The sequence below is a fragment of the Cuculus canorus genome, chromosome 13 (assembly GCF_017976375.1).
Source record: "Cuculus canorus isolate bCucCan1 chromosome 13, bCucCan1.pri, whole genome shotgun sequence".
Lineage (NCBI taxonomy): Eukaryota > Metazoa > Chordata > Aves > Cuculiformes > Cuculidae > Cuculus > Cuculus canorus.
Window position 1 is genome coordinate 9,861,090 of NC_071413.1, and position 24,766 is coordinate 9,885,855.

At 42.8% G+C, this 24,766-nt stretch overlaps 1 protein-coding gene across 3 annotated transcripts in view; it reads left to right on the forward strand.

Moving 5' to 3' along the window:
- Window positions 1-301: 301 nt before the first annotated feature.
- Window positions 302-24,766, forward strand: part of RSPRY1 (ring finger and SPRY domain containing 1) — a 35,816-nt gene continuing 11,351 nt past the window's right edge. Inside the window, exons 1-9 of one of the 3 annotated variants that reach the window (XM_054078881.1) lie at window positions 302-435; window positions 12,733-12,818; window positions 14,807-15,303; window positions 19,232-19,284; window positions 19,939-20,051; window positions 21,528-21,654; window positions 23,081-23,139; window positions 23,483-23,549; window positions 24,258-24,389. In XM_054078881.1, the coding sequence (XP_053934856.1) occupies window positions 14,957-15,303; window positions 19,232-19,284; window positions 19,939-20,051; window positions 21,528-21,654; window positions 23,081-23,139; window positions 23,483-23,549; window positions 24,258-24,389 (898 nt within the window). In that variant the 5' untranslated portion in view covers window positions 302-435; window positions 12,733-12,818; window positions 14,807-14,956. Of the gene's footprint in view, window positions 436-12,642; window positions 12,819-14,806; window positions 15,304-19,231; window positions 19,285-19,938; window positions 20,052-21,527; window positions 21,655-23,080; window positions 23,140-23,482; window positions 23,550-24,257; window positions 24,390-24,766 lie in introns of all 3 variants that reach the window. The other 2 variants (XM_054078883.1, XM_054078882.1) reach the window with 2 other exon arrangements.

A 24,766-nucleotide genomic window follows, 5' to 3' on the forward strand; every position in this document is an offset into this window, starting at 1 on the left:
GTGAGCTCTTCCTTAAGCGGCCCCGCCTCCCCAGGCAGCCAATCGCTGATGCTCTTACAGAACGCAGAGAAGAGTTGCCGCGCGGGCGGCCCTGCTCTGCGATTGGGCGAAGCGCTTCGGCCGGCGGCGGGGCCGAGTCGCCGGGGAGACGGCTGGGGGCGTGGTCTTTGGCTGAGGGGCGTGATCTTTGGCTGAGGGCGTGGCATATGCTGAGGGGGCGTGGCCTGGAATACGGGGTCGTGGTCTATACCGAGAGGGCGTGCTCTTGTATGAGGGGCGTGGTCTTGGCCGAGGGGGAGTGGTTTGGCCGAGGGGCGTGGCCGGGGCGTGCGTGGCCTCCATCTTTCTGCCGTGAGCGGCACAAAGGAGCGGCGCCGGGCCGGGGTGCGCCGGGCGGGGCTGCGGCGGCCCCGCTGGGCTCCCGCAGGAGCTCGGGTGAGAGCAGGGGCGTTGGAGGTGGGGGGACAGCGGCCTTGGGAGGTGGTAGGTCTGAGCCGAGGGTCAGCACTCGGCTGGTGCTGAGGGGCGGCGGCGGGCCCGGGCGCCTGCCGAGCCCGGGCAATGAGGGAACGGCGTGGGGAGCGCCCTAATGCCGCTTGCTCCGGAGCTGGGCAGGGGCTCGGCTGGAAGCGGTGCCAGGAGCCTGAGGCAACGGCCCGCGCTCCTGCCGCTTGTTTGTGCGGGCGCTGCCTCCGAGTCCCCCTGAGGCTCCCCCCCTTCCTCCCTCCCTTTTGCCAGGGCTCCTCTCCCTCCTTCTTCTCCCTCTTTTCCTAGGGCTCCCCTTCCTCCTCCTTCCCCCGTTTCCCGGGGCTCACCCCCCCCCCCCCCCCCCCAGTCTTTTTCCGCCCCCTTTCCCGAGTCTCACCCCACCCTTTCCCGGTGCTCCCCGCGTCCCTTCGAGTCCGTGTCGTTCCCCCACTCCGCTTCCCTCCCAGGGCTCCACCCGCTCCCTCGGTGCTCCCCATTTTCCCCGGTTCTCCCCTTCGGGCTTTCCGCCTCTCACTCATCCCAGCACGCCCGGGAGGGCAACCGGCGGAAAACAGCCCGGTGGCCCCGGTCCGGGGGTGGGGGGAGCCCTAAGAAGGGGGGCGTTAAGGGGGAGCCTCGGGGGCAGCTCCTGCCCAAACAAACGGTGGAGCTCGGTGTGAAGCTGGGAGCTCGAGAAAGAAAGCAGAGAAGCTCGACCGAAACGGGTTTTCTCTTGGACGGAGCCGCTGGTGCCCGCTGTAACGGGGCTGAGTGTCCGCCTCGTACCCGGTGACTCGCAAAACGGGGACTTTGCCTCTGCAGCTGGGTGGGACAGGGAGCTCTGGGGTTTGGGAGAATTCTGTGGAACCCTCGAATAATTTTATATATGTGTAAAAAGTCAGAATCCTGAAAACTATTCACTGCTCTCAATGTAAAAATATCTATGCAGAGAATTGTCTCTCTTGCACAAAACTAGGAAGATGTGGAGTGAGCTGGCAAGCACAGTTATTTACCTACATGTTCTGTTTTGCATGCTTGGGCAACAGATGAGGCAGTGGCACCTCTCCTGGTGGTATGGTAACAGCTTTGTCCTCCAAGTTCAGCGCTTATAAAGCAGGTCTTTTTACTGCTTGCATGCCAGTATCGGAGATGCATTTCTCTTTTAAGCCCTTTGATTCTGTCCTGCTGATCCCTTGTCCTTTCTCACATATCTTCATGTTTCCCTTTTTTAATATTGTCATTTCTTCTGTTGTGCAGCAGTCGGTACAGTGTCCCCTCTTGGTAGAGTCTCAGTGTAGGTCCTGAGAATGACTGTAGTCATCTTGGTTTCATTTTCTTTTTTGTTATTACAAAATTTTGTTTTGAGTTGCTTGAGATCCACCCTGCACCCAGGCTTCTTTCTGAGGCGCAGCCTGCGTTTATCAGTGTTTTTCACGCAGTGGAGCTTTGGTCCATGGGGCAGCACAGACATAAAAGCTGCTTTTTCTCTTCTAAATTTATTCAGCCTTGTAGATGCTGCACTGTTTTCTGACTGCTGGTGGGTTTGGTGGTTTTTTTGTTTTATGTCTGTATCGGTATTTGTTTTCCTCAACATAAGCAAGTGATGTTCTTTCCACTAAGGCTTTGCCTTAGGTTTTTAATTTTTCTGCCCTTTGTCTTGCAGTGAATGCGTTTATTTGTTTTGCTGCATTTTTTCTCCTCGTGCTGGCCCTCATTTCAGTTCTTCTGCTTTACTCCTTGTTCTCTGTACATCCATCAGCGCTCTGAGGTTATTGTCCTGTGGAGACCTACGTATTTTTGTGTACTGTGACTCTTTTTTCCAATTTACTTCTCAGTGTTAACATCCTTGCTGTTTCCCTATTAAGCTATACAAATCTTTTAACAGCAGATGTTCTCAACACCTCTGAGCCATCTGAAATGTTCCCTTACATCTTGTCTAATCTTGGGCACCTGTATTTGGATGTGAATTTCTGGAGGACTGTGCACTCTCAATACTTGTCCTATTGTTTTAGGAATCGAGGACGCTGTTAAATGTATTTTTATTTTGCATTTATCCAAATGCAAAGATTCGATCTGTTCTTTAGGCCAGATTTAGATTGGGGCATTCTTCTGCAAGTGCTTTTACATTTGTCTTTGTTCTCCACTGCTAAAGCACACTCAGCAAAAGAGGTCCTTTCTCCTGCTGGCACCCTATCCACATCTCTTCCTTTAGGACGCTACTGTTACTGCTTAGTGCCCCAATCTCTGCACTTTTTCCTCATTTATAAGTCTGGTTGAATAGGTTGTGTATTTTTCCTGGCATGTTCTTTTGCAGGTATGTGAAGTGCAGCTGTAGAGTAACTGTGGTTATTCTTGCTCTTGCTGGTTGTTAGCTTAGTCTTGGTTATTACTTGTTCTGAGATTGCTGATATGTCCAATTCTGCTTGTCCATGCATCTCCTTTATCTTCAGCTGTGATATCAGTGCGTGCTTCCGGGTGGGGGGGGGGGGTTATTGGTTTCCTTGAAGTCTTTAGTTTTCTTTTTTGTTTGACTTCAGCCTCCTGTACGTGGAGTTCAACTGCAGCTCTTCATGTTAGCTGCTCTGGTATCCTACTCTCTGGCCCTGTAACTCAGTGTTCACTTAGTGGCTCCTTAGTCTCATTGTTATCTTGTTTCATGCTTTTCATGCTCATTTTTCCTTTTAGCAGGGATGTGATGGTTTTCTCCACAACTTCTCAGCAATCTTCCTTGGTATGTTTTCAGTATTTTCACATCAGAAGTCTAGGCTTTCAGCATGTTTCATTTGCTGTGAGCCTCATGGATGGGCTGAAATAGATTACTTACAATAGTTTGGTTCCGTCTTACAAAGTAGGACATCTCTCGTACTCTGCCTGTTAGGTGATATCAAAGTCCATTTCCCTCAAGCTTTTTCCTTGTTCCTTAATATTAAGGAATATGTAAGGAATATTAAGAGATATTTAGTAGCCTAAGCAATAACTTAATGGTAAGGGTGGCAGTTTGTCATGGAGCGTTTACTGGCCTGTTACTCTTCAGGCTTCTTTGTTCAAGTTTCCTTCCACATCAGTATCTCCCCTAGCTGATAGCATTGGTCTCATTAAGTCACTTGGACACTGTGGTGGTATCCTCACAAAATGGAGTGAGCTTGTCATGTTCACTGTTAAGCTTCCCTTCAACACTGAGGCAGCAAGTTAAAATGCTGTCACCTTGTAGTAAATTGAAAGCAAGCTAATGTTCATCCCATTCTGCTATGTTGTCAGTAGGTTGTGTTCAGCATCTTAAACTGTTTGGTTTGGTTTGTTTTTTTTCTCCTGAGCTTATAGTTGCTCTTTGAATTTATTCCTTGCTTTGAAGTAGTGCTGGCAGAGATGCTGTGCTGGGATTCATTGCCTTTCAAGTATCCCATTAGAATTGTGTTGTGTCATTTCGCACTTTGTTTCCTTGTGTCCTGACAATATATTTTCTTTTCCTTTCCTGGTTTGTATGCAGTGCTCGTAAAGTTGTCAAGGCATGGCAGTGGCTGTACCAGCATGATCTTTATTTCGTTTTCTATTCTTTGTGTTGCTGAAGTCTAATATAAGTCATATGTTCACACATGACTTGTAAAGTTGTGTGACTGACCAGTGCATTGTGATCTCTTCAGCTGTGCTTATAATGATCTGGTACCTTGATCTGCTGCTGCTGAGGCCAGCTTCTGCTTTAGACTTTTACCCAACTCTGCCAGGGAATTTTGTATTTGGTAGGTTTTGCCTGTTCAGTAGGGATGCTTGTTTGCTCAAAGTCTGGGCTTGAGGTACTGCTTGGCATTAACATGTGTATTTATTAGTGGGGGTTCAGCGAGTTTCCATGATCAGTCACAAGAAATTCACCCTTTTCCTTGGGGGGGTAGTGGTTTCTAAGCATGCAAAACACTTGCAGCTGCAGTTCGCTCCCTTTCCAAGGCTTTTTTTGTTATATGAAGCACTGATGCTTTAAACTTCTTAATATCTGAGTGTTTTGCTGAACACAAGGAGAAAGAACAGAGTTGGGCATATCTTGATTTAGAGCATTGGTGTGGCTTTTTGGATTGCTCGCTTCAGTGCGTGTGTGATATCAATATAGCTTGAGTCATAGAGGGCAGTCTGAACTACAGGCCAGAAGGCTGTGCTGTTCATGTTATTCTCTACCTTCCTGTAGATGGTGGGACGTGCCAAAAAGTGATACTGAAAAAGAAAATCCAGCCATAGGCAAGGCTTTCTAGTGTCACAGAGAAAGCTGGGAGTTCTTTACTGCTTTTCAAAATGTTCACCTAGTGATGAATGAAGAATGAGGTGTGTTGTATGTTTTGTACTCAGACTCTGGTCACTGTATCAGACTTGGAGCGAAAGGTTTTTAAAAAACCTGAGCAATGAATGAGTGTGCTTCTCTTTAGAGCTTTACCTACCTGGTACATATGGTGAAAAAGTATCCAAATATTAAAACAATTTAATCTTAATTTTCCTGACATTCTTTATTAAGTTATTTAGGAGAAACCCCAGATCACCATGATTGTATTCCTGATATTGTTACAGTTTTTTTGAGGGCTTCTTAAATTGTGTTTGAGCTTTCTGCCTTTCTTGATGTGCAGCCATAACAAACAAAAATGGATTTGCACCTTTTTTAAACCATTTTTAGACTGTCTTGTGAAACACATTCATGCTTGTCTTCATCCCCTTTCCCTAACCCATGCGCGCTTGTCAGAGTCGTCTCTTGGGCAGTCAGTCCCCTTCGTCGTCTTGGCCATGGAAGCTCTGAAACCCATTGACCAACTTCCTCTTGAGTTTCTTCATGCAGGCAGAGGTCCTAGAACACTTAAATACCACAGTTTTGTGGTAGGAGCAGGAAGCCTGTAAGACCTGGAGTCCTTGGCTCTGCTGCTGACAGAAGCACTTGTTACATGTGGTGTCCTGCCCAGTGTAAGGATCTGTTTGGCAGCATGCTTTCATGATAGACTTGTAGTGAGGCAGAGAGAAGTAGTCCTCAAGGCAGAACTTGCAGACAAATGAGGAGAAATTATGCTGAGTTCTTGGGGAAGGGGATTGTTTTTAATAGGTGAGTTGAGGTGTTCCAGTGAGCTGCCCAGAGCTGTGCATAAAGTCCTGTAGACTTCAGCTCTGGAAGCCCCAGATTAAGGATTGCACTTCCCATCAGTGCCTCTGAGGCAGGTTTGCTAACCCAGTGATCTACAAGTTAGATTTGACACAAATGGCAGTCTTTTGAGCAGCTGTCACTGTATCTGTTTGCAGGAAGAAAGGAAATCGGGCCATCTGCTGGTGCAGTCCTCAACTTATGCTAGCAAAGAGAGCTACTGGGTTTCCATGGTTGGCAAGGAAGGTCACAAAACTGGCTTTCGGCTACTGGCACTGAAAGATTGGGCCATCCTCCAATGCTGCTGAAGAAGTGGAAGTTTCTTCAGCCCGTTTCATAGAATCATAGAATAGTTTGGGTTGGAAGGGACCTTAAAGATCATCTAGTTCCAATGCCCCTGCCATGGGCAGAGACATCCCACTAGATCGGGCTGCCCAAGGCCCCAATCCAACCAGGCCTTGAACACCGCTGGGGCTGGGGCAGCCACAGCTTCCCTGGGCAACCTGTTCCAGTGCCTCACCACTTTCACAGTGAAGAAATTCTTCCTTATATCAAGCCTAAATCTGCTCCTCTCCAGTTTATACCTCTTCCTCCTGGTCCTATCCCCATAAGCCTTTATGAATAGCCCCTCTCCAGCTTTTCTGTAGGCCCCCTTCAGTTACTGGAAGGTCACTATAAGGCCTCCTCTGAGCCTTCTCTTCTCCAGGCTGAATAACCCCAACTCTCTCAGCTTGTCCTCATAGGGAAGGTGTACCAGCCCTCCGATCATCTTTGTAGCCCTCCTCCGGACCCGTTCCAACAGCTCCATCTCCTTCTTACATTGAGGATTCCAGAACTGGACACAGTATTCCAGATGAGGTCTCACAAGAGAGGAATAGAGGGGCAGAATCACTTCCCTTGCCCTGCTGGCCATGGTTCTTTTGATGCAGCCCAGGATACGGTTGGTTGGCCTTCTGGGCTGCGAGCCCACATTGCGGGCTCATGTCGAGCTTCTTGTCATCCAGCACCCCTGAGTCCTCTGCAGGGCTGCTCTTGAGCACGTCATCTCCCATCGTGTACTGAAAACGGGGATCGCCCTGATCCAGGTGCAGGACCTTACACTTGGCCTTGTTGAACCTCGTGAGGTTCTCAGAGGCCTGCTTCTTCAACCTGTCCAGGTCCCTCTGGATGACGTCCCTTCCTTCCAGTGTGGCAACTGCACCACTCAGCTTGGTGTCATCTGCAAACTTGCTGAGGGTGCACTCAATCTCACTGTCAATATTATTGATAAAGATATTAAACAGCACAGGTCACAGTACGGACCCCCGAGGGGCACCACTCATCATGGATCTCGATCTGGACTTTGAGCCATTGACCACTACTCTTGGAATATGACCATCCAAACAGTTTCTTATCTACCTTACCGTCCATCCATCAAATCCATATCTCTCCAATTTAGAGAAAAGGATGTTGTGGGGGACTGTGTCAAAAGCTTTACATAAGTCTAGATAGATCACATTGGTCGGTTTACCCATGTCCACTGCTGCAGTTACTCCATCATAGAAAGCCACCAAATAGGTCAGACAGAACTTGCTGCTGGTGAAGCCATGCTGGCTGCCATTAATCACCTCCATGTCCTCCATGCGCTTTAGCATAGCTTCTAGGAGGATCTGTTCCATGATATTCCCAGGCACAGAGGCGAGGCTGACAGGTCAGTAGTTCTCAGGGTCGTCTTTTCTACCCTCTTTAAAAATGGGCACAACATTACTCTTCTTCAAATCATTAGGGACTTCTCTTGATTGCCATGACTTTTCAAATATCATGGAGAGTGGCTTGGCAACCACATCTGCCAATTCCCTCAGGACTCTGGGATGCATCTCATCAGGTCCCATGGACTTATATATGTTCAGATTCCTCAGGTGTTTGTGAACCTGGTCCTCCTCTACTGTGGGTGATGGTCTACCCCTCTGGTCACCATCTTGCTCTTCCATGACCCAGGAGGGCTGAGGAGAGCAGTTATCAGTGAAGACTGAGACAAAAAAGTTGAGTACCTCAGCCTTTTCATCATCTGTTGATACTTGATCCCCATTTGCAGCCATCAGTGGGGGTATGTTCTCTTTGATCTTCTTCTTTTGATTGATGTACCTGTAAAAGCCCCCGCTTGTTGGTCTTTAGTTCCCTTGCCAAGTTCAGCCCCAGCTGCGCCTTGGCCTTCCTGACTTTATCCCTACACAACCGGTCAGCGTCTCTATACATGTCCCAGGTTCCCTGTCCCTGCTTGCACTGCCTGTGCAGCTCCTTCTTTTTTAGTTTAACCAGCAGGTCTCAACTCAGCCATGCCGGTCTCTTCCCTTTCCTGCCTGATTTTAATACGTATGGGGGCTGTGCGCTCTTGCGCCTTGTGGAAAGCTTCCTTAAATATTTTCCAGCTCTGTTCTGCTCCCTTGTCTCAGAGGACCATGTCCCAGGGGGTCCTACTGAGTGACTCCTTGAAGAGCTGGAAGTTTCTTGCTGTGACGTCAGGTTTTTCATGTTTGAGATGATAAGCAGTGTCATAAGGTGACAGATTTGATAAGACTGAGAATAGAAGGGTCTAGACATTGTCTGCTCTGTGCTTTGCTCTCCGAGGCAGTTGTCAGACAGTGACAATGCAAGCTTCCAACTGAGGCATTGCTGAATTTTTTCAGCAGTGTTTCCAAAATCTTTCACACATCCCCAAACTGTTTTCAGTGCATTTTATGCGTGTGTACTAGCTTAGTCATGCCATCTAGCCAGGCTTGTTTCTGTGGTCTGCAGCAGGAGACAGTTCTGAGTTCTGCAGAGTTGTTCTGTACCTAACCTTCCTCTGAAAATAAGCCCAGCTCTGACTTAGAAGGAACAAATGCACTATGATTAGTTTACAGATAAACAGCACAACTCTGGGTTGTTGCTATGTCAGCTCAGTCACATGAAGCTGGTGGCTTGCTGACAGGAATCTGCCCCTGCTTCCAGCATTCCCTGCTTGTAGCATCTTCCCAGTGATTACTCAGATGCTTCTGTGCTAGCCCTTGATCTAGTTCCCATGGCAGAACTGCACTCTGTGACTGTTTGAGCTGCTCAGTCCCTTGATTTGTCCCTGAAAATGCTTCTGTGGTTTATATTTTGTTAATATATGGGGTGCTTTAAGTATATATTGCAGTTTACTACAAGGAGTTGATCTTTCTGCAATTTAAGAGAACTCCTTCATTGTTTTTTGGATAGCAATATAACTAAAGCCTTGTCCCTCCTGAAACGGACTGTTATTTACTAGAAAAAGCTTTAAAAAATGCGTTGTGTTTTTTATAGGGTTTCTTTGCAAGTCCACACCCCTACCTGGTACCCAAAGAGTCCGCACTTTCCTCCCAGCACTTTATGTTCTGGAATTGTTTGGTCTTGGGTTGTTTTGTTTTTTTTTTTAATTATTTTGAATCCTGATATCTTGAGTGGTTTTATCAAAATTTAGAATTTTTTTATTGCTGATAACATCTGTAACTTTCAGGGCAACAAGAAAGATTAACTTGAATTAACTAAAGGATTTATCTGTAAGCCTCTGAATGCCTGTGCTGAAACTTAATATGGTGCAGCTAATCAATTTTATTTAGTGTGTTTGTATCCCTTCAGTTTGTAGGATTAGCGTTCCTGCCATCTGCAGGACGTTATCCTTATCTTCCTGCCACTTCTGAAGCTGTGCATTACATTCTGCTCCTTGGGCGACTGCTGAGCTTGTACAGCTCTGCCACGTCAGCGCGCTGGAGGCAAGTCTTGTTCAGCTTCCCCAGAGCTGTCAGATACCACTATCTTTTCTAAGAGATCACTATCTCAGATGTGTGTTCATCTGCCTTTAAGCATAGCTTTGTCTCTGAAAACGACTGTAATGACCCAACTTCAGTCAGGGGAGAAGGGAACCGGGAAGTCATGCTCTGCATGGTTGATACTGGCCTTGAATGGGTGGCTTAGATGTTCAGAGCACTACAGTGAACCTGAGCTTTTCTGAAAGCTTTGGTGCAAAGGATGGTTCCACCTCAATGACCCTGAAGTAAGAAACTGTGACTTCTGAGATGGGGAAGTTAGGAGGTGTAAAAGCTTCAGTTTCTCTTCCAGGAGGAGCTGCAGCAGAATAGTCTTTGCTTGAGGAGCCCTGAGCACTGGGGTCTCTGTATCCGAAGGTGAGGGAAAACCTGGGCAGGACAGGAGTCTCCAACCTGGCCTAGTTTGGAGACACTAGTTTGAGTTCACTTGAAGTCCCCGTTGCAACTTTAGTGTTCCTCTACCAGCTTAAAAACAGGTTTAAGTGAAATAAAAAGGAAAAATAGTGCAATGTACAGGTGACTATAAAGTCTGACTTTCATAGTCTGCAGAAAAAGAAACTACAGTGGTAGTAGTTGGTGTCTGCTGCTTCTTTTCCCTCTAACTGTTACCACCTCAAATGAGATCAGATCCTTCAACTACTCCCTGTTTCTGACAAAACTAGAATTACCTAGAGGAGACTGCAGGGTTAAAGCCCAGTTTTTTTGTGTAAGCCCCGTACAACCTTGGGAGTTTTCACTGACAAGCATTAAGGCAGAAGCTAGAATGCTTTGAGATGTGAGCAGTCTCTTTCCCTTTCTGTGAAACAGGCATGCTCACCGTCAGTCTGCTTTTGGTTTCGGGCACTCTTACTACAGCCAGAAAGCAAATGACTGTCAGTGGCTTTGTCCTGTGGATGGTGACGCACTGTGTGCCAGTAAATGATGTTTCCCATTGAGCTTTGACACTAGTCTTAACCCTCTGGGATATTTTTAAAGAAAATAGAATTGGATTAGGGATTTGGTTTAGATTATACAATGCAATATTTGGTTACTACATGCATTCACTTGCTCCTTTTGAAGCCTGTGGTCCATTTGTTAAATGCACTGCATGATGGCCGTACTGGATGCAAGCAGCAATTTCTCTTTAGTTGCACAAGTCTTGTAGTTGGGAAGCTGACCTCAGATCTCGGTGCAGTCTCCTGAGGAAGTCTCAATTTCACATTATGACTGTATTTAATTTCCTGGAAGATCTTTGTTTTCATCACCTACTCAGATCCTTTCAAAGCTGATACACTCTGTGTTATAAAAACTTGGAGTTGCAAGCCGTCTTCTTCCCTCTCTTCTCTTATTCCTGTATTGAAACTGATTATCTTGTAGCAATTTGTAGCTATTTCCTTCTGGTAGTTTGGCATCACAAGTATTTCTTTTGCTTCCTTCTTAGGAGCATAATTTTTTTGGAAAAGAAATGATGCGGAAATATTTCTAATTACTTTATCTCCTTAATAGGAAGCTGCTGCCCAAAACTCTCACAGTTTTGTGTCTGAGAAGCTGTTGGCTTTACTGTGTGGTTTGCTGACTGAGCTCCTGTGTTCCTCTGCTTTTGAGAGGAGAAACTGCTGGTCTTACTCTGTAACAGTGGCAGAAGCTGGAAGAGTGTTTCTAGTAGCTGAAACCCTCTCCTCATTTATGTGCATGAGGAGGGTTTTTTTTTTGTTTGCTTGGCAATGCACTGCATGTCAGGGGAAGGCAAGGCATTTTCCATTATGAGGCAGTGTTATGATTGGCTGTAACCGAATATTTGAGGGGATGAATCACCAACTCTTGGGTTGAGTATTGCAGAGAAAATGAGCTTAATGCCACTTGGAGCTGACTTGTCCATTGGTGTGCTCTGGCGGGTGATGGAGAGGAGGCCTCTCTTGGATGGGTCAGGCATTAGCACTGACGGTCAGGTGCAAATCCATTCAAATAGCGTTCCTTTCAATGGGTGGTGATTTCATCTTTCCCACTTGGACTTCCATCTGTGGCAGGTTAGTCAGTCTGTGCAACTTGCAACTCCTGTCTGCATCCATGCATACACTTGATCCTGCCAGGAGAGCAGCTGCTCTGCTGTGGTGGGGATGGTGCTGACAGACGGTGGAGGCACGTGGGGCACAAAGGCTGCAGCTCTTTGTGCAGGGCAGGCGTCCGACTCCCAGTGTCTGAACCTGCTGCTTTGTTCAGAGGGAAATGTGCAGGGGTGGCTGTTTGGTGGGGGGTCTTGCAGGTGTGCTCTGGTGTCCAGCACTGATGTTCTCTGCTGCTCCCATAGTATCTGTTCAGGGTGGGAGGTATAGGTATGAGGTACAGAGCAAAAACTTACATTTTGGTCTTGGGTTTGGCAGCTCTATAGTTCTGCATCCGTAAGTAACATCTCATTCTGAAAACTCAGAGGGAGTTCTCTTTATCTGCTGCCTGTTGAAAAGCAGGCACTGGCTGCTGCCTTTACCGCTTCTTGCACTTAGAAATGTGGGGTCAAGCTTTTATTAAAATACTGCTTCAAAGTAAAATAAAAATGTTATCACTTCTATAAATCTGGCTGCTGTTGTGAACGGCTTTCGTAGTTGTGTTATCACTTTATAAGAAATTTGCTCAAACCTATTACTCTGACAGGTGCAAAACTGGTGGGGTGGGGCTTTCTAGCATTGTGTCCAAATGACACAAAACCCAACTAATTGTGGGGAAAAGGGTTGCAGCTTTTAACATCAAGAACCTGTTTTATTTTTGTCCTGTAGCTTAGGTCTTGCTGGCATTTTCACACGTGGTTGCTTTGTCTCAGGTCTTTAAGTTCTACTTTGGCTTGCAAAAATTAAGAGAAAGAATGATGTTTGCATGATGTCATCTTGGCATGACAGAAGGCAATAGGTCTCTGTTCCAGCAGCCTTCCAGGGAAACTTTATCTTTGTTCTTGTGCTGTTGCTTAGATGAATCTTAGCTGTTAGCTCAAAATGTACCTGGGTTAAAGAGTGTTTTGATGTGATATTAAAATAAAAGGCAAAAGTCACAAACTACACTAAATTGTACAACAGCATAATTTTTAATACCGGTACATTTTGGTGAACAAGTTGTTCACTAGAGCTGATAGGTGGCAAACTGGTTATTGAAGCCTTACGGGAACTTCCCCTGTTAAGACTGAATATGGCTGGAAAAAACAGCATGACTTGATGTCATGGTGAGTGTAGGGAGGAGGTGGAATACATCTAACTTACAGGCAGTTTCCAAGTGAATTGTTCTTCCATCTGTCTTCAGGGACCCATCAGCATAGTTCCTAAAAGTGAAAGCAGTCACCCGTATAACTCACGGCCCGCGATAAAGGCGTATAATGTGCTGCTTTTCCAGATACTGTGCCCTGAAGAAGTTCAGTCCACTTCTGTTACAGCAGTTTGTGAGCAAGCCCAGCTGTTCCTGAACCAAACTACTTAAGGGTGAGTTGATTGTAATTGCTTGTTTTGAATCATGCTTCAAGTTGTCAACCAGATTTCAATAATCAATTTTAATCTTGACTGATGTCTATTTTTGTTTACTTAGGTAGGTTCTTACACATTGCTAATCCCTAAAACACAGCTTTTCCATACTCGTTTTGATGACACGATAGATCCAGTGTGTCGAATGTTTTCTTGAGGTACAAAACAGCTTAAGTTTTGCATTTAATGTAACTAGCTGAACACCAAAAAAAACAACCAACCAACACCCCCGATGCTTCAAGCTTTTCTATTTATTTGCATTGGTTGTGATCTTGCACAATTCAATTTAAGGTCTATGCAATCTATTTTTGCACCCTCATATTTGCTTTTTACTTGGCGACTGCGAAGATAACAGCTGTAGCGGCTCAGGTTAAAGGACTTCTGAGCCTGGTGTCCCACCTCTTGTTGTGGTGTGATATCTTAGAGTATAAGGCAAGCACACTGTGATGCTGCAATGCTTTTGATGATCTCAGTTTAGGAATTTCTTGAACCAAAAGTCAAGATCTTGTGTTGTTTTGCACTTAATATCCCTTGAGGGATTTTATTTATTTTTTTTTTTTACTTCCCCCTAGTTAGCCTTCAGTTAATTTCTTAATACTGAACCTTCCACCAGGCCAAAAGAAAGTGATGTACTTCAAACCCACAGAAGTCTGTGAGAGCTTGTCCAGTGACAGCGGAACGTCCAGAGACTTACTCATGACCAATTTCTGGCTTCCCAAATATCTTGTTATGATCTTGTCCCAAATAGCAGCCAGCAATTGCACAGTTGTCAGTTGGCTCCGATGGCAGTGGCCTTTCATATTTCAAAGGTGGCAACTTGTCCTTGGCTTTGTTTTGATATTATGGTGCTACGTGTGTACTGTTAAATATATTATTTAATAATTGTTGAGTAGTAATGAACTCTTAAAGGATGTTCATCATATTTTCTGGCTTAGATTTTAAACTTTATTTTTAAAAGAATAACATGAGTTTCATCTTAAAAGTTATTTCATCTGGCACGCTTGAAGTCTTTAGGTAGAGAAGTGACATCTTTTGTAGTGCTTTGTTTTAGCTGAGACTACATAAAATGTTCTACAGAAATATAACCTATCACTTCAGAAATAAATCGTAATGAGGCAGGGTTTTGAAACCTTTTGCTCGAGCTAGCATTGTCAATTCAGTGATTCTGAGGGACTGCCCTACAGTCTCAGTTACTAATGGGCCTGTATTCGATCTCAACCATTTCGATAAAGAACAAAAGAACTGCAACAGTCTCTGCTCCCAGAAAGAAGAGTAGGTTGATGTTAGATCCAAATAAGCACACAACCTGCATGGTAAACACCCTTTTCAAAATCCCAGTTAGATTTTTAGATGTTAAAATCACATCTGTAGTTCCTTTTTATTTCAGGGTTGGTAATTGGTGGTGAGAATCCAGTTGATGTAGGCATGATCCAGAAAGCCATGCTTACGTGCAGGTGGACTAACCAGTTCACTGTTAAATCTATTGTTTGTTGAGATATCTTACAGTTATAGCCTTAGTTCTTTATAATTTTGGCTGTTTTGTAGAGTTTGTCTGAATTATACTGAATATGCCTGATGTGAAATGAGAACCTTAAAAGTACAGCCTTTACTGGGGTGGCCTAAGCAGTATGTTTCTGTAAAGGGTAAAGAACAATTCAACTGCATTTTTCATACTTAGTACTTGAAGGGCAGCAGATTTTCCTCTGCATCCAAAAGCCATGGAAAAAATGAGAAATAATAGGTAGTGTAGAAAAGAATGGTGTGTGGGTGGGACCTGCTTCCATACTCCTCCTCTTCCTTCTTTTCCCCCTCCTTGAAATAGACTTCGATTACAAACCTTGTTTCCTAGGTGCTTTATTCACCAAGACTTGATTCTGTTTACTAAAACGGGAATTCTTGTATTATTATAACTAGTAATACTGACTCTTGTTTTGGGTTTGCTTTTTCAGACCTCCTTCTGGATGACCAATGTGTATTATAACCGATTATATCAGAAACTAAGTCTCCAACTTCCCATTCATTCCAGCTGGTAGCAACACTTATAATGCAAAAAAATCACAATTCAGGATCACACAAACATTGCTTTTAAAACTTCCTAGATGATTGTAGTTGCTTTGGTTGTGTTCTATGCTAGCAGAAGCCTTTTTCAAGGTTTACTGTTGACTCTAGAGCACCACATTCCCCGCGTACTGGGAGCCTCGGGGGCTAGCAATATGGGAAACTCGTGTGTTTGCCGCGATGACAGTGGAGCAGAAGACAACGTGGAGTCTCAAAGTCGGCAAACAGAGAACAGTAGAGTACACGTACCTGAAGCACGAAGTCACACAAGGGACCCTGTCCGTCCACCCAGAAGGGGTCGAGGGCCTCATGAACCAAGAAGGAAAAAACAGAATGTGGATGGGCTGGTACTTGACACACTGGCTGTAATTCGGACGTTAGTAGATAAGTAAGTACCTCCTCAAGGAATAATTCAACATGAATGAAAATGTTCTTGTCTTCTCAAACTGTGACTCCATCCTCTCACCGATCTGCACCTGACCCTCCCTGAAGCAGCCGCATGTTTCCATCTGGAGGCTTAGGAGAGAAGCACCTTTCCTAGGTAATAGAATTAGCTCCTGAGTGCCCAGGTACAGACTCTTCCAGGAGCTGAGGAGTTTTCTCACAGTTCCTGCATGGGCCTACACTCAGGTGGGAGTGTGCTGAGTATTTCTTACCTGGCTTAGATACACAGTTCAGGAAGCAATGAACATTCCAGAGCTTGGGAACGTCTGTCCTAAAAAATGATTGTTGTGCAAGTTCTGTGTTTTCAGGCTGTATTTATTTCTTTGGGAATGGTTAAGTGAAACTGAGAGCTTTGATCTTTGTTAGCTTGTATAAACAGACTGAGGTTTTCTTTCCAGCTGTAAGTCCCACTACTTTTTAAAGACCGCATGTTGTGACTGTTCAACTCGTGATCCCAGTGTTGCATTCCTTGCATGCTCAAAGCATCCATTAAGGGTGTGGGGATATTTATGGATTCATCCTTATTTTTTTTGTTTGTTTTGCATTGCGTTCTACAAAGCTTTAAAAGGACCTGAAAAATGCTGGATTAAATTAGCCCATCGCTTTTAGGTGAAAGGCAGGCTAGGAACTGGAAAGGCCAAAACAGAAGAAAAGGCACTAGTGTAGCATCACAGCTGGGGTTTGAGTTTAAGATGGATGAGGCTCAGGAAAAGTAAGCCTTAGTTCACATACCTGCATTGCTACCTTGGAACATGCCTGCAGAGGAGAAGTTTGTCTTCCTCTGGCAAAGTGGTCTAAATGGACATAATTTTTTCCTGAACGTTTAAATATAAGAGGGCTTTTTCAACAGAACTTATTTTGAGGTCAAATCATTAAGTTAAAATCATGGCAGACTTTTTTGAAAGTCTTTCCCTGATCTTGCATGCTTTCCCTTCTAAGTTCACCTCTTCTAAGCTGTTTCTCAATACTTTTGTGCATAGTTGATCCTGTTCTTGTGGATCTTGCATTCGGTTTTGTAATCTTGTAAGTGCTTTCCCATGCTGCTGAGGGACAATAAGCATAGTTATTTTACTGATCCTGGAGTCCTGTTTCTGCCAAATTCCTAAAGCTACTTTATTTTTTTAATGCAGATTCCTGTGAAATTCTTCCTTAGACTCACATAATCACGTAGGCTGGAAAGGACCTCCTAAAGTTCATCCATTCCAGCCTCCTGCTTAAAAAAACAGTTCTATCTAGAGGAGATGGTTTAGGGTGTTCCCAGTTAAGTGTTGAACGTCTTTGGAGCGTAGAGGTTCTTCGCGTCTTTGGGTCTGTGTTCCAGTGTTTGAGCATCTCTGTGGTTTAAATAAGTAAATGTTTTCTACAAACTGGAATTTCCCATGTTCCGGCATGCTCCGGTTGCTTCTTATACTGTTGGCTGTGCACCTCTGAGAAGAGCCTGGCTCTGTCCTCTCTGCTCTTTCCCATTACATAGTTTGCAGACAGCAATAAGGTTTTCCCTCCTCTCTGCTGCTCCCCACCTCCCTAAGGATGAACAAACCTATTTCTCTCAGCTTCTGCTTGTACGTCATGTTCTCCAGCCCTTAACCATCTTGGTAGCCCTCTGCTACATATGCTGCCTTATAGCAAAGTTTGGAGAACCCGAAAGTGGGCTGTACAGGTATTGGGGGTTCCCTTGTTTTGTATTACTGAAGTTAGTAAGACACAGCTGCTTCTATAACTATGTATTACAAGTTCTTCTACGTATAGCTACGTATTACAAGTTCTTACAGATAAGACAAAGAGCTGTGGCTATGAATAGTGGAGGGTCTGTTCGTGAGGAAAATTATCTAATTGTGTCTGAAAGTTTAAGGAGCCTTTCTGCTAGACTTGAAACTAATGATAGACCTTTTTAGATGAATAGGAATGCTCACTTGGTGAAAAAAGATTCATATCTGGAAATCTTGGGTTTCAGTGTGAGAGACTGTAGAAATAAGTGTGTTCCATTATCACCTGCTCCTCCTAGAGCCTGGTTTTTTTTCAATTTTGAAAACATCGCAACTGAAGGAAATGATAGGGAAGCTGATAAATCTCTTTTGATATCACAAAATGTGCGCAAATAAAGTCAGACTGAAACGAAACCATGTAAGTAACAGCAGGCTGGAAATATGGGCATGAGTGTGATAGTACAACCTGACAGAGAAGGGCAGCAGTTTAAAGAATGGAAGGTAAAACCCTTTTTCTCAGTGTTTTTTTTCCAAATCCTATACTGAAAGTTAGTACATGGGGGAATTCTGAGATGAATTGTAAATTAAGTTATTACACTGATCTGCAATGAACAGTTGCTTTCCCTGGCTGCTGTTTGAGTTTTCTTGTTGGGAGTTTTTTGTTTATTTTGAGAAACCTCAAAGTTTGGACCTAAAAGATATCTGACAGCTTTTTTTCTCGCTATATATATATGTAGATCACTCCTTTCCTTCTAGAAAGGAGTTAAGTTTCATTTCCTAGCCTTGGAAGAATAAATACTATTTTTTTGAAATTGATATGAAATGTTGCTTACAAATTAAGAAATTAGCAAAATGCTGGTTTGTTTCCAAATTAAAGGTGAGGATATTCAGATATTACGTAGTTAAAATGGCACATCAGTAGGCTTTCCTTTGCTCAGCACCACCACTACTAACACCTGCTGCACTTGACAGAATCGGAAACTTGTTGATAAAAACTTCGTCCTTTTTTATCATAGTCTTTACTTGTACTATTTTTTTCTTTGAGTCTTTACTTCCTTCCTCTTGAGGAAATTCTGCTGCAGTATTGCATTGCTTTTTCTACTGGTGAGTTTCTAGCAGAAAGGTAAAGAGATACTTGGCGGGGGGAAAATTAGTTTCAAATGTTATGGCAATATAAAAATGAGTTAAACTTCACCGTAGCGTTTTCTTGGAAGGAAAACCATGTATTTGCATAATATAATTTTAGTAAAATAAGAATTTTTTTCCTCTTCTTTTATAATTAATCCCTCCTAAATAGGTAGTTATTATCTGCATTATTAATCTGTATTGCAATTTCCAAAAATTCATCTGAATTCCACATTTCTGATTTAATTTCAGAGCTATGTGATAGAAATGGAGTGTGGAACCTATCACTCTAAGCCTGGGGCTGGTTCGTGGTGCTTAACACTGAATCAGGCATTGAGGGTGTGCTGCTGCATAAGCTTTTTCTGGGCCTGGAGATGCTTAGGGAATAGGATTTTGAGACCTTGTGTTAAGTACTTTCAGTGACCGTGCCTGCTGGGATAAGCAGTGGCTGTAGGTTCTTGCCATTGCTCCAGCAAACCAAACTGAGGAACTGATCTGATTGAACTTCTGGTTTTCTGTGTTGGGAAGGGAATCGGGTTAATTATCTTCTGTTTAAACTACCTTAACGATTTCTTACAGCTATTGTTAATGAGCTCGAAGTGTATGATGCTGTTAGGCAGGTTGCCTTTCAGTTTTGTGGGGTTTCATTGTTTATATATTTAGCAGAGAATTTCTGGGGAAAAGTCATGTTTAAGCTCTGTCCCTTGTGCAATGCTCTTGGTTTACTTCATGACCTCTGACATAGTCTCTTCTTACATATTCCGAGAAACTCTGCTAATGAATTTATGCCTAAACATTGTGATTGTGTTCAGACATGCAGATATGGATCACAATTCCATTTATCAGCTGTTGCAGATCTGCAGATGTTGACCTTGAGCCAGAAAAAGGTTTCAGGTCTGAGAACAGCATTAGCAGTCTGCAGCCTGTGTAACTTCCTTTTGTTAAGTATCACTGGATTAATTTTCTGTGTATTATCAGTTTATTTGGTGTATTATGTTGATGATTCTGCATAAATTTTGACCTGTGTAATATCTCTTTCAGTGACCAGGAGCCTCCCTATTCAATGATCACGTTGCATGAAATGGCAGAAACAGGTATCAAGGCACTGTTGGGCATTTCACTTGTGACTCCAAAGCAAAAGAAAAAAAATCCTTCTCTTAGCAAAGAAAAATACATGCTAGCAGTATGTATGACGAGTAGGTATCTGGGATCCAAAACACAGTTGTGCCCTTTAGAAGCTTCACTGAGCTTGTTTGCCTGAGGTTTTTTGAACTCCATTAAGCTTCCTACGTGAATTCTCCAGAAGCAGCCAACTGATGGCTCCAAACATATTGTAATGGCATTAAACCGTAAGCCACAAAGAATGTCTGTTTGCAGGAAAGCAGAATCAACCCTTATATGTATGTTGATATGGCCTAATCCCATGTGCTCCAGTGCTGGAAAACAGTATATACTTTTTGTCTTGGGCTTTGCTGTTCTTAGACCTCCACTTTGTTGATCTTCCAACCTTGTCCCTAACCTACTATCACCCAAACTACTGTGAACTTTTTTCTCCTTGAATTTAAACTTCTTAACTACTGCGAGCTAAGACCTTGATTAAAAATATCAATTTACTTTTTTTTCCCCAGTGTCTATGAACTTGTTGGTTAATTTTGAGGATTTTTTTAATTTACATTTGTGAATTTGTTTTGAAGACTTCAGAATGTCAGTGTTAAGTCTGAGTGTTACTTCTGTTTTGTGGTTGACAGATGAAGGCTGGTTGGAAGTTGTCCAGTCTTTAATTAGAGTTATTCCATTAGAAGATCCCCTGGGACCAGCTGTTATAACGCTACTACTCGATGAATGTCCGCTGCCAACAAAAGTGAGTCTAAATCATAGGGGGTTTTAATCTGTGGCTGAGTTTCAGCTATTTGTGGTTGCCACAGCCACAATAGCTTCTGGGTGGGTTTTACCAGTGAGGCAAGACTGTTAGCTGTTCAGAAAATGGATCTAACTAAGTTTAAGTTTTCGGTCTTCAGGGTTTTGAGTCAGTGCCCTGCTTCTGTGGCAACTGGATAACAGCAGCAAGTTGTTTATAGTTTTCCGTTACTGTAGGCTATAAAGTCGATAAAGGTTACTGCACTGCCATTTTAAAGTCTTTATTTAACTCAAAGTAGTTGATCTCTGTGGTGGATCTAACAATGGGTAAAAGCAGTATCAGAATATGTTGAGACTTTAATTTTAGTGAGGCTTTTCAATACCAAGTCTGTGGCTCAGCCATCTTTTCTTCTTTCTCTGTTCTTTCCGCTTAGCACTTAGTCTTGTTCATCAGTTCTAGTTTTATGGCTTTTTTTTTTTTAGGAGCATAACTACTTTTACAGTGTTATCTCTGTACAAATCTTAGACTGTAGCACAGGAAACTGCTAGAAGTGTGGCTCAGAACACAATTCAAAAAACCACATGTATGTATTCAACATGAGTAGTACTCATTTTCTCCAAAGGCCTGCTGATGACCTCACTATGAGGAGTTCTTCTATTTTAACTAGATCCTAGCCTGAGATTATGCAATTTCGGTCTTAATTAGCTAAAACTTCATGAAGTCTGGAAGGTTGAGAGGGATTTGGAACTTCACAAGGTGGGATTCTTTCTCCCTGTAGGATAACTTGTTCTGACTCCAGATTAACCTCAACTACTCTGAAAATGGAGGACATGCTCTAGATCTATCTTAAATTTTATCTGTACCATACTGTCTGAATGAAGCAAGTCAAACCACAGCTTTTTAGATTTATCAGTCATTGGTTACTTCCTAAATTAGCATGACTACAGAAAGCCATTTATGCTCTTAAGAATACCATTTATGATGTCCTGTAAAACCAGCAGCATCCGAAGTTTATGATGGAGTTGTGGGCTCTTTTGGGGGAGGCACGTGTTTGGTCCTGAATTCTAAAGTCTATAACAGCCCTTTTCTTTTGTAAAGGGTGTGAGTTTTAGAACACTGGAAACCGATTAGATGACTGTAGTACCATATGTGCCGATTGGTATTGTTTGTCATTCTCTACTACTCTAGTTCCTGTTGCTATAGGTAGCTCACCTCTGTGTGTCCAGGAATGTCCCACATAGTTGATCTCAATCGCCAACAATGTGGTGGTAATTTTAAAGCTGCAACTCTTGGGCATGTTGAACTTCTCTTCCCGTCTGTTCTTTATCTCCTTACCTTCTAAGATAATCATCCCATGCTGTCCATAATATGATGCTCGCTCTAATAATATAAAAGACAAATACTCTGTACTGTATTGATTTAGGGGGAGAACTGTATCTATCCATAATATTGAAGAGACTTACAATTTTTCATTTTCAGGATGCATTACAAAAGTTAACTGAAATATTAAACTTAAGTGGAGCTGCTGCTTGCCGGGATGCTTGTCACCCTGCCAAACACCGAAATACAACTGCAGTACTGGGCTGCTTAGCAGAGAAGTTAGCAGGTAAAGCCTGGGATTCTTCTGAAGGTTTGCATTTGCCTTGCTGAAGCACTTTCTGATTTAGTGTCTGTGATGCAGACTAGTTCAGAAATGTTTTCTTAGAGTGGAATAATGGCCTGCATTGAGGGAGCCCTTGTGTTACAGAATCTACTGCTTGATATTAAAATATTGAGCATTCACTAGCTGTGGTCTGAATGAGCTATTTACAATCCTAGATACTTAAAAAGATCAAATACTTCTGATGAGTGGTTAGTAACTGGATCAGTGTTTATGGAATATTACTTTAGCACTCGTAATTAGTCTTGTCTTGAGACCTACTCTGGCTGTGTGTGAATTAGGTTTTCAGCCAGCAGGCAGGGGCGTCAAATTAATGGTCTTGAAGGCTGTATAGAAACAGAAAAGAAAGATGCTCTTTCCTCTAACTGTCTTGTTCTGTTGTAGTTAACTGAAAAGATTCTCTTCTGTCTTACTTGAAAGAAGATTGTTTGGGTTCAATTTGAAAAGTTACCTTAAAATAGAACGTTTTATTCCCTGTTATTTCTAGTACTCTGCTGGAAACTGATAATTAAGTTTTCTTCCTGATGATGATCAGTTTTATATCTATTCTTTTGCTCCTTTTCTGAAAGTGGACAGGAAAACAAGCAAAAAAGTGATTGTCTGGCATCACCTAATTGTTATTAAAAAATAGCTTCAATATTTCTGTCAAAAAGTAAACAAGGGCAGGAAGCATTTTTCTGCTATAATATTTATACCTGTTATACTAAGTCAAAATGAGATCCTTTATCCACATTCATCTCAGTGGTCATGGAACAGTTCTTATTGTATCAGCTTAGGCAGCAAATCAATTAATGCTGTGCCTTTACAATTTGTTACAGTTTGTAGATGCCAGAGTTTGATGCCCTTGGAATCTCTTTTGATTAAGCAGACAGTATTTCAGGGCATATTTTTTTTTTCAATTAGATGCTTGCCGTGCTGCTGCTGCAAATTGTATAATTAACCATGAAGTAGGCCATAGTCAATGCTCAGTTTTGCTTATTCTGGGCCACTGATAAGTGAAGCTGGTCTTTATACTTTGACACTGGAGGTAAAGTGGAACCAGTCTGTCTTCAAAAGTAATGAGCATGAAAATGGTAAGCAGAGGCTCATGAAGTCTTGCTTCAAGCACTCGGAAGTTTGGCTAGAACTATGTACCCAGAGGTACTCAGCATGTAAACTGAATATGTTTGTAATTTGGCATTATCTCTATAATTATTAAATGTGTGGCAAATATTTGACTGGGAACACCATGATAATTGGTCTATTTTGCAGTTCTGCTTTGCTGTGAAGTTCTTGGATGTTCTTTAATTTGTCGCCTGTGTTTAAAAGTCCTGGGTGACAACAAGCATATAGTAGTTTCCATGGATGGATTTATTTTTTAATGTTCTTGTAGGTCCTGCGAGCATAAGCTTACTCAGTCCAGGCATCTTGGAATATTTACTTCACAGCTTGGTAAGTGCCTCATGATCTTTGTATGCATCCACACATAGCAATTACAATGCAATTTGTTTTTATTGTTATTGTGAAAAGTTAGGGTCATGTTTGGTAAATATTGGTAACATATGTTATAGAAAGTTGAAATCTGTGCAATCTCCATCCTTGGAGATAATTAAAGTCAGTAGGACAAGACACTGAGCTGCCTGGTCTATTCAAACCAGCTTTCACCAGGAGTGTGGTCTAGATGACTTTTGGGGGTCCCTTTCAACATAAAGCATTCTGTGACAAACTTAACAGCTGTTCCTGTCCATCTGTGCTTTGTGTTTATTAAATAACTTTTCTTACTGCCCATGTTTAGAACTTCCAGTCCCATCCGACAGTGATGCTTTTTGCACTAATAGCACTGGAGAAGTTTGCACAAACAAGTAAGTGTTGGCCTGATATTACTCTTGGTCATGCTATGGCTTCTACTGCATGATTGTCACTTCATCTGGTAACTCGTGAGCTTGAGTGAAACTGAATTGGTGGGAACACATGTAGAAGAGAAATGTTAGCCCACTTACAGGCAAGAAGAAATATTTATCACTTCAGTGACATCCCTCTACCCCCCAAAACCCTCGAGATATTTGCTGAAACTCAGTCCAGTCCTTCTCGGTTAGAAATTGCTGTAGGGGGACTTTTGACCTGAAGCCTTTGTCACTGAAATAAATCTGTATTGGAGATGGAGAGCAGCTATGATTTGGTGTTCACAGGCAGGAAAAAAATATTTATTCCTTTAACGATACCCCCACCCACAAACTCTTAAAGAGATTTGCTGCAACTGGGTTCTTCTCTGCTTAGAAATTGCTACATAAAGACTTATGAGACCTTTGTTACTTGAAAATAAATATCTGTATCAGAGCAGTGGAGGCCAGCCATGATCTAATAGTCTCTTGATGATGCAACTTCACATTGAGAAGTGGCGTGTCTGAGTGCTAAGTTAATTTCACATCTGCTTAGGGAGAGAATTTCATGCTGTTTGTATTACTGAGTTTCAAGGTGTAAGGAGGTTCTGCGTTTGTAGATAGTTACTATTTTTAACTAAGCTTATCTCTACTTTATAGCAATTACTTCTTTTTGCTCTTTAATTTCAGGTGAAAATAAAATGACAGTTTCCGAATCGTGCATTAGCGACCAACTGCTCTTGCTAGAGAAATGGACAAATAATCCAGACTATTTAAAACGCCAAGTTGGATTCTGTGCCCAGTGGAGTTTAGACAATCTGTGTAGGTATAACAAAGGGATGGATTCATTTAATATTAATCACTTCTCCAAAGAGATGGAGGACTACTTCATGTTTGTTTTGTATAAGCACTTATTATAAATATACCTGACTGTGTTTATAGTCTCCCTTTCAAAAAAATAAAGCAAATAAATCCAGTATAATTGCATGGAAAGGAAATTTTGGCAAGGAAAATGTTTATGAAAGGAAGTGGTTTTAACTCTGCAACTGGAGTTGCAGTGAAAATTCTTTTTGCACCATATTTCCTGTAACCTGCGCTTCAGCAGACGTACTGATTAGCTAAATAGTGCGGCTCTGTATCTGTGTACCAGCTGGATTACTGACATTCTGGGGACAGTCACTGCCATGGTCGTACTCCAT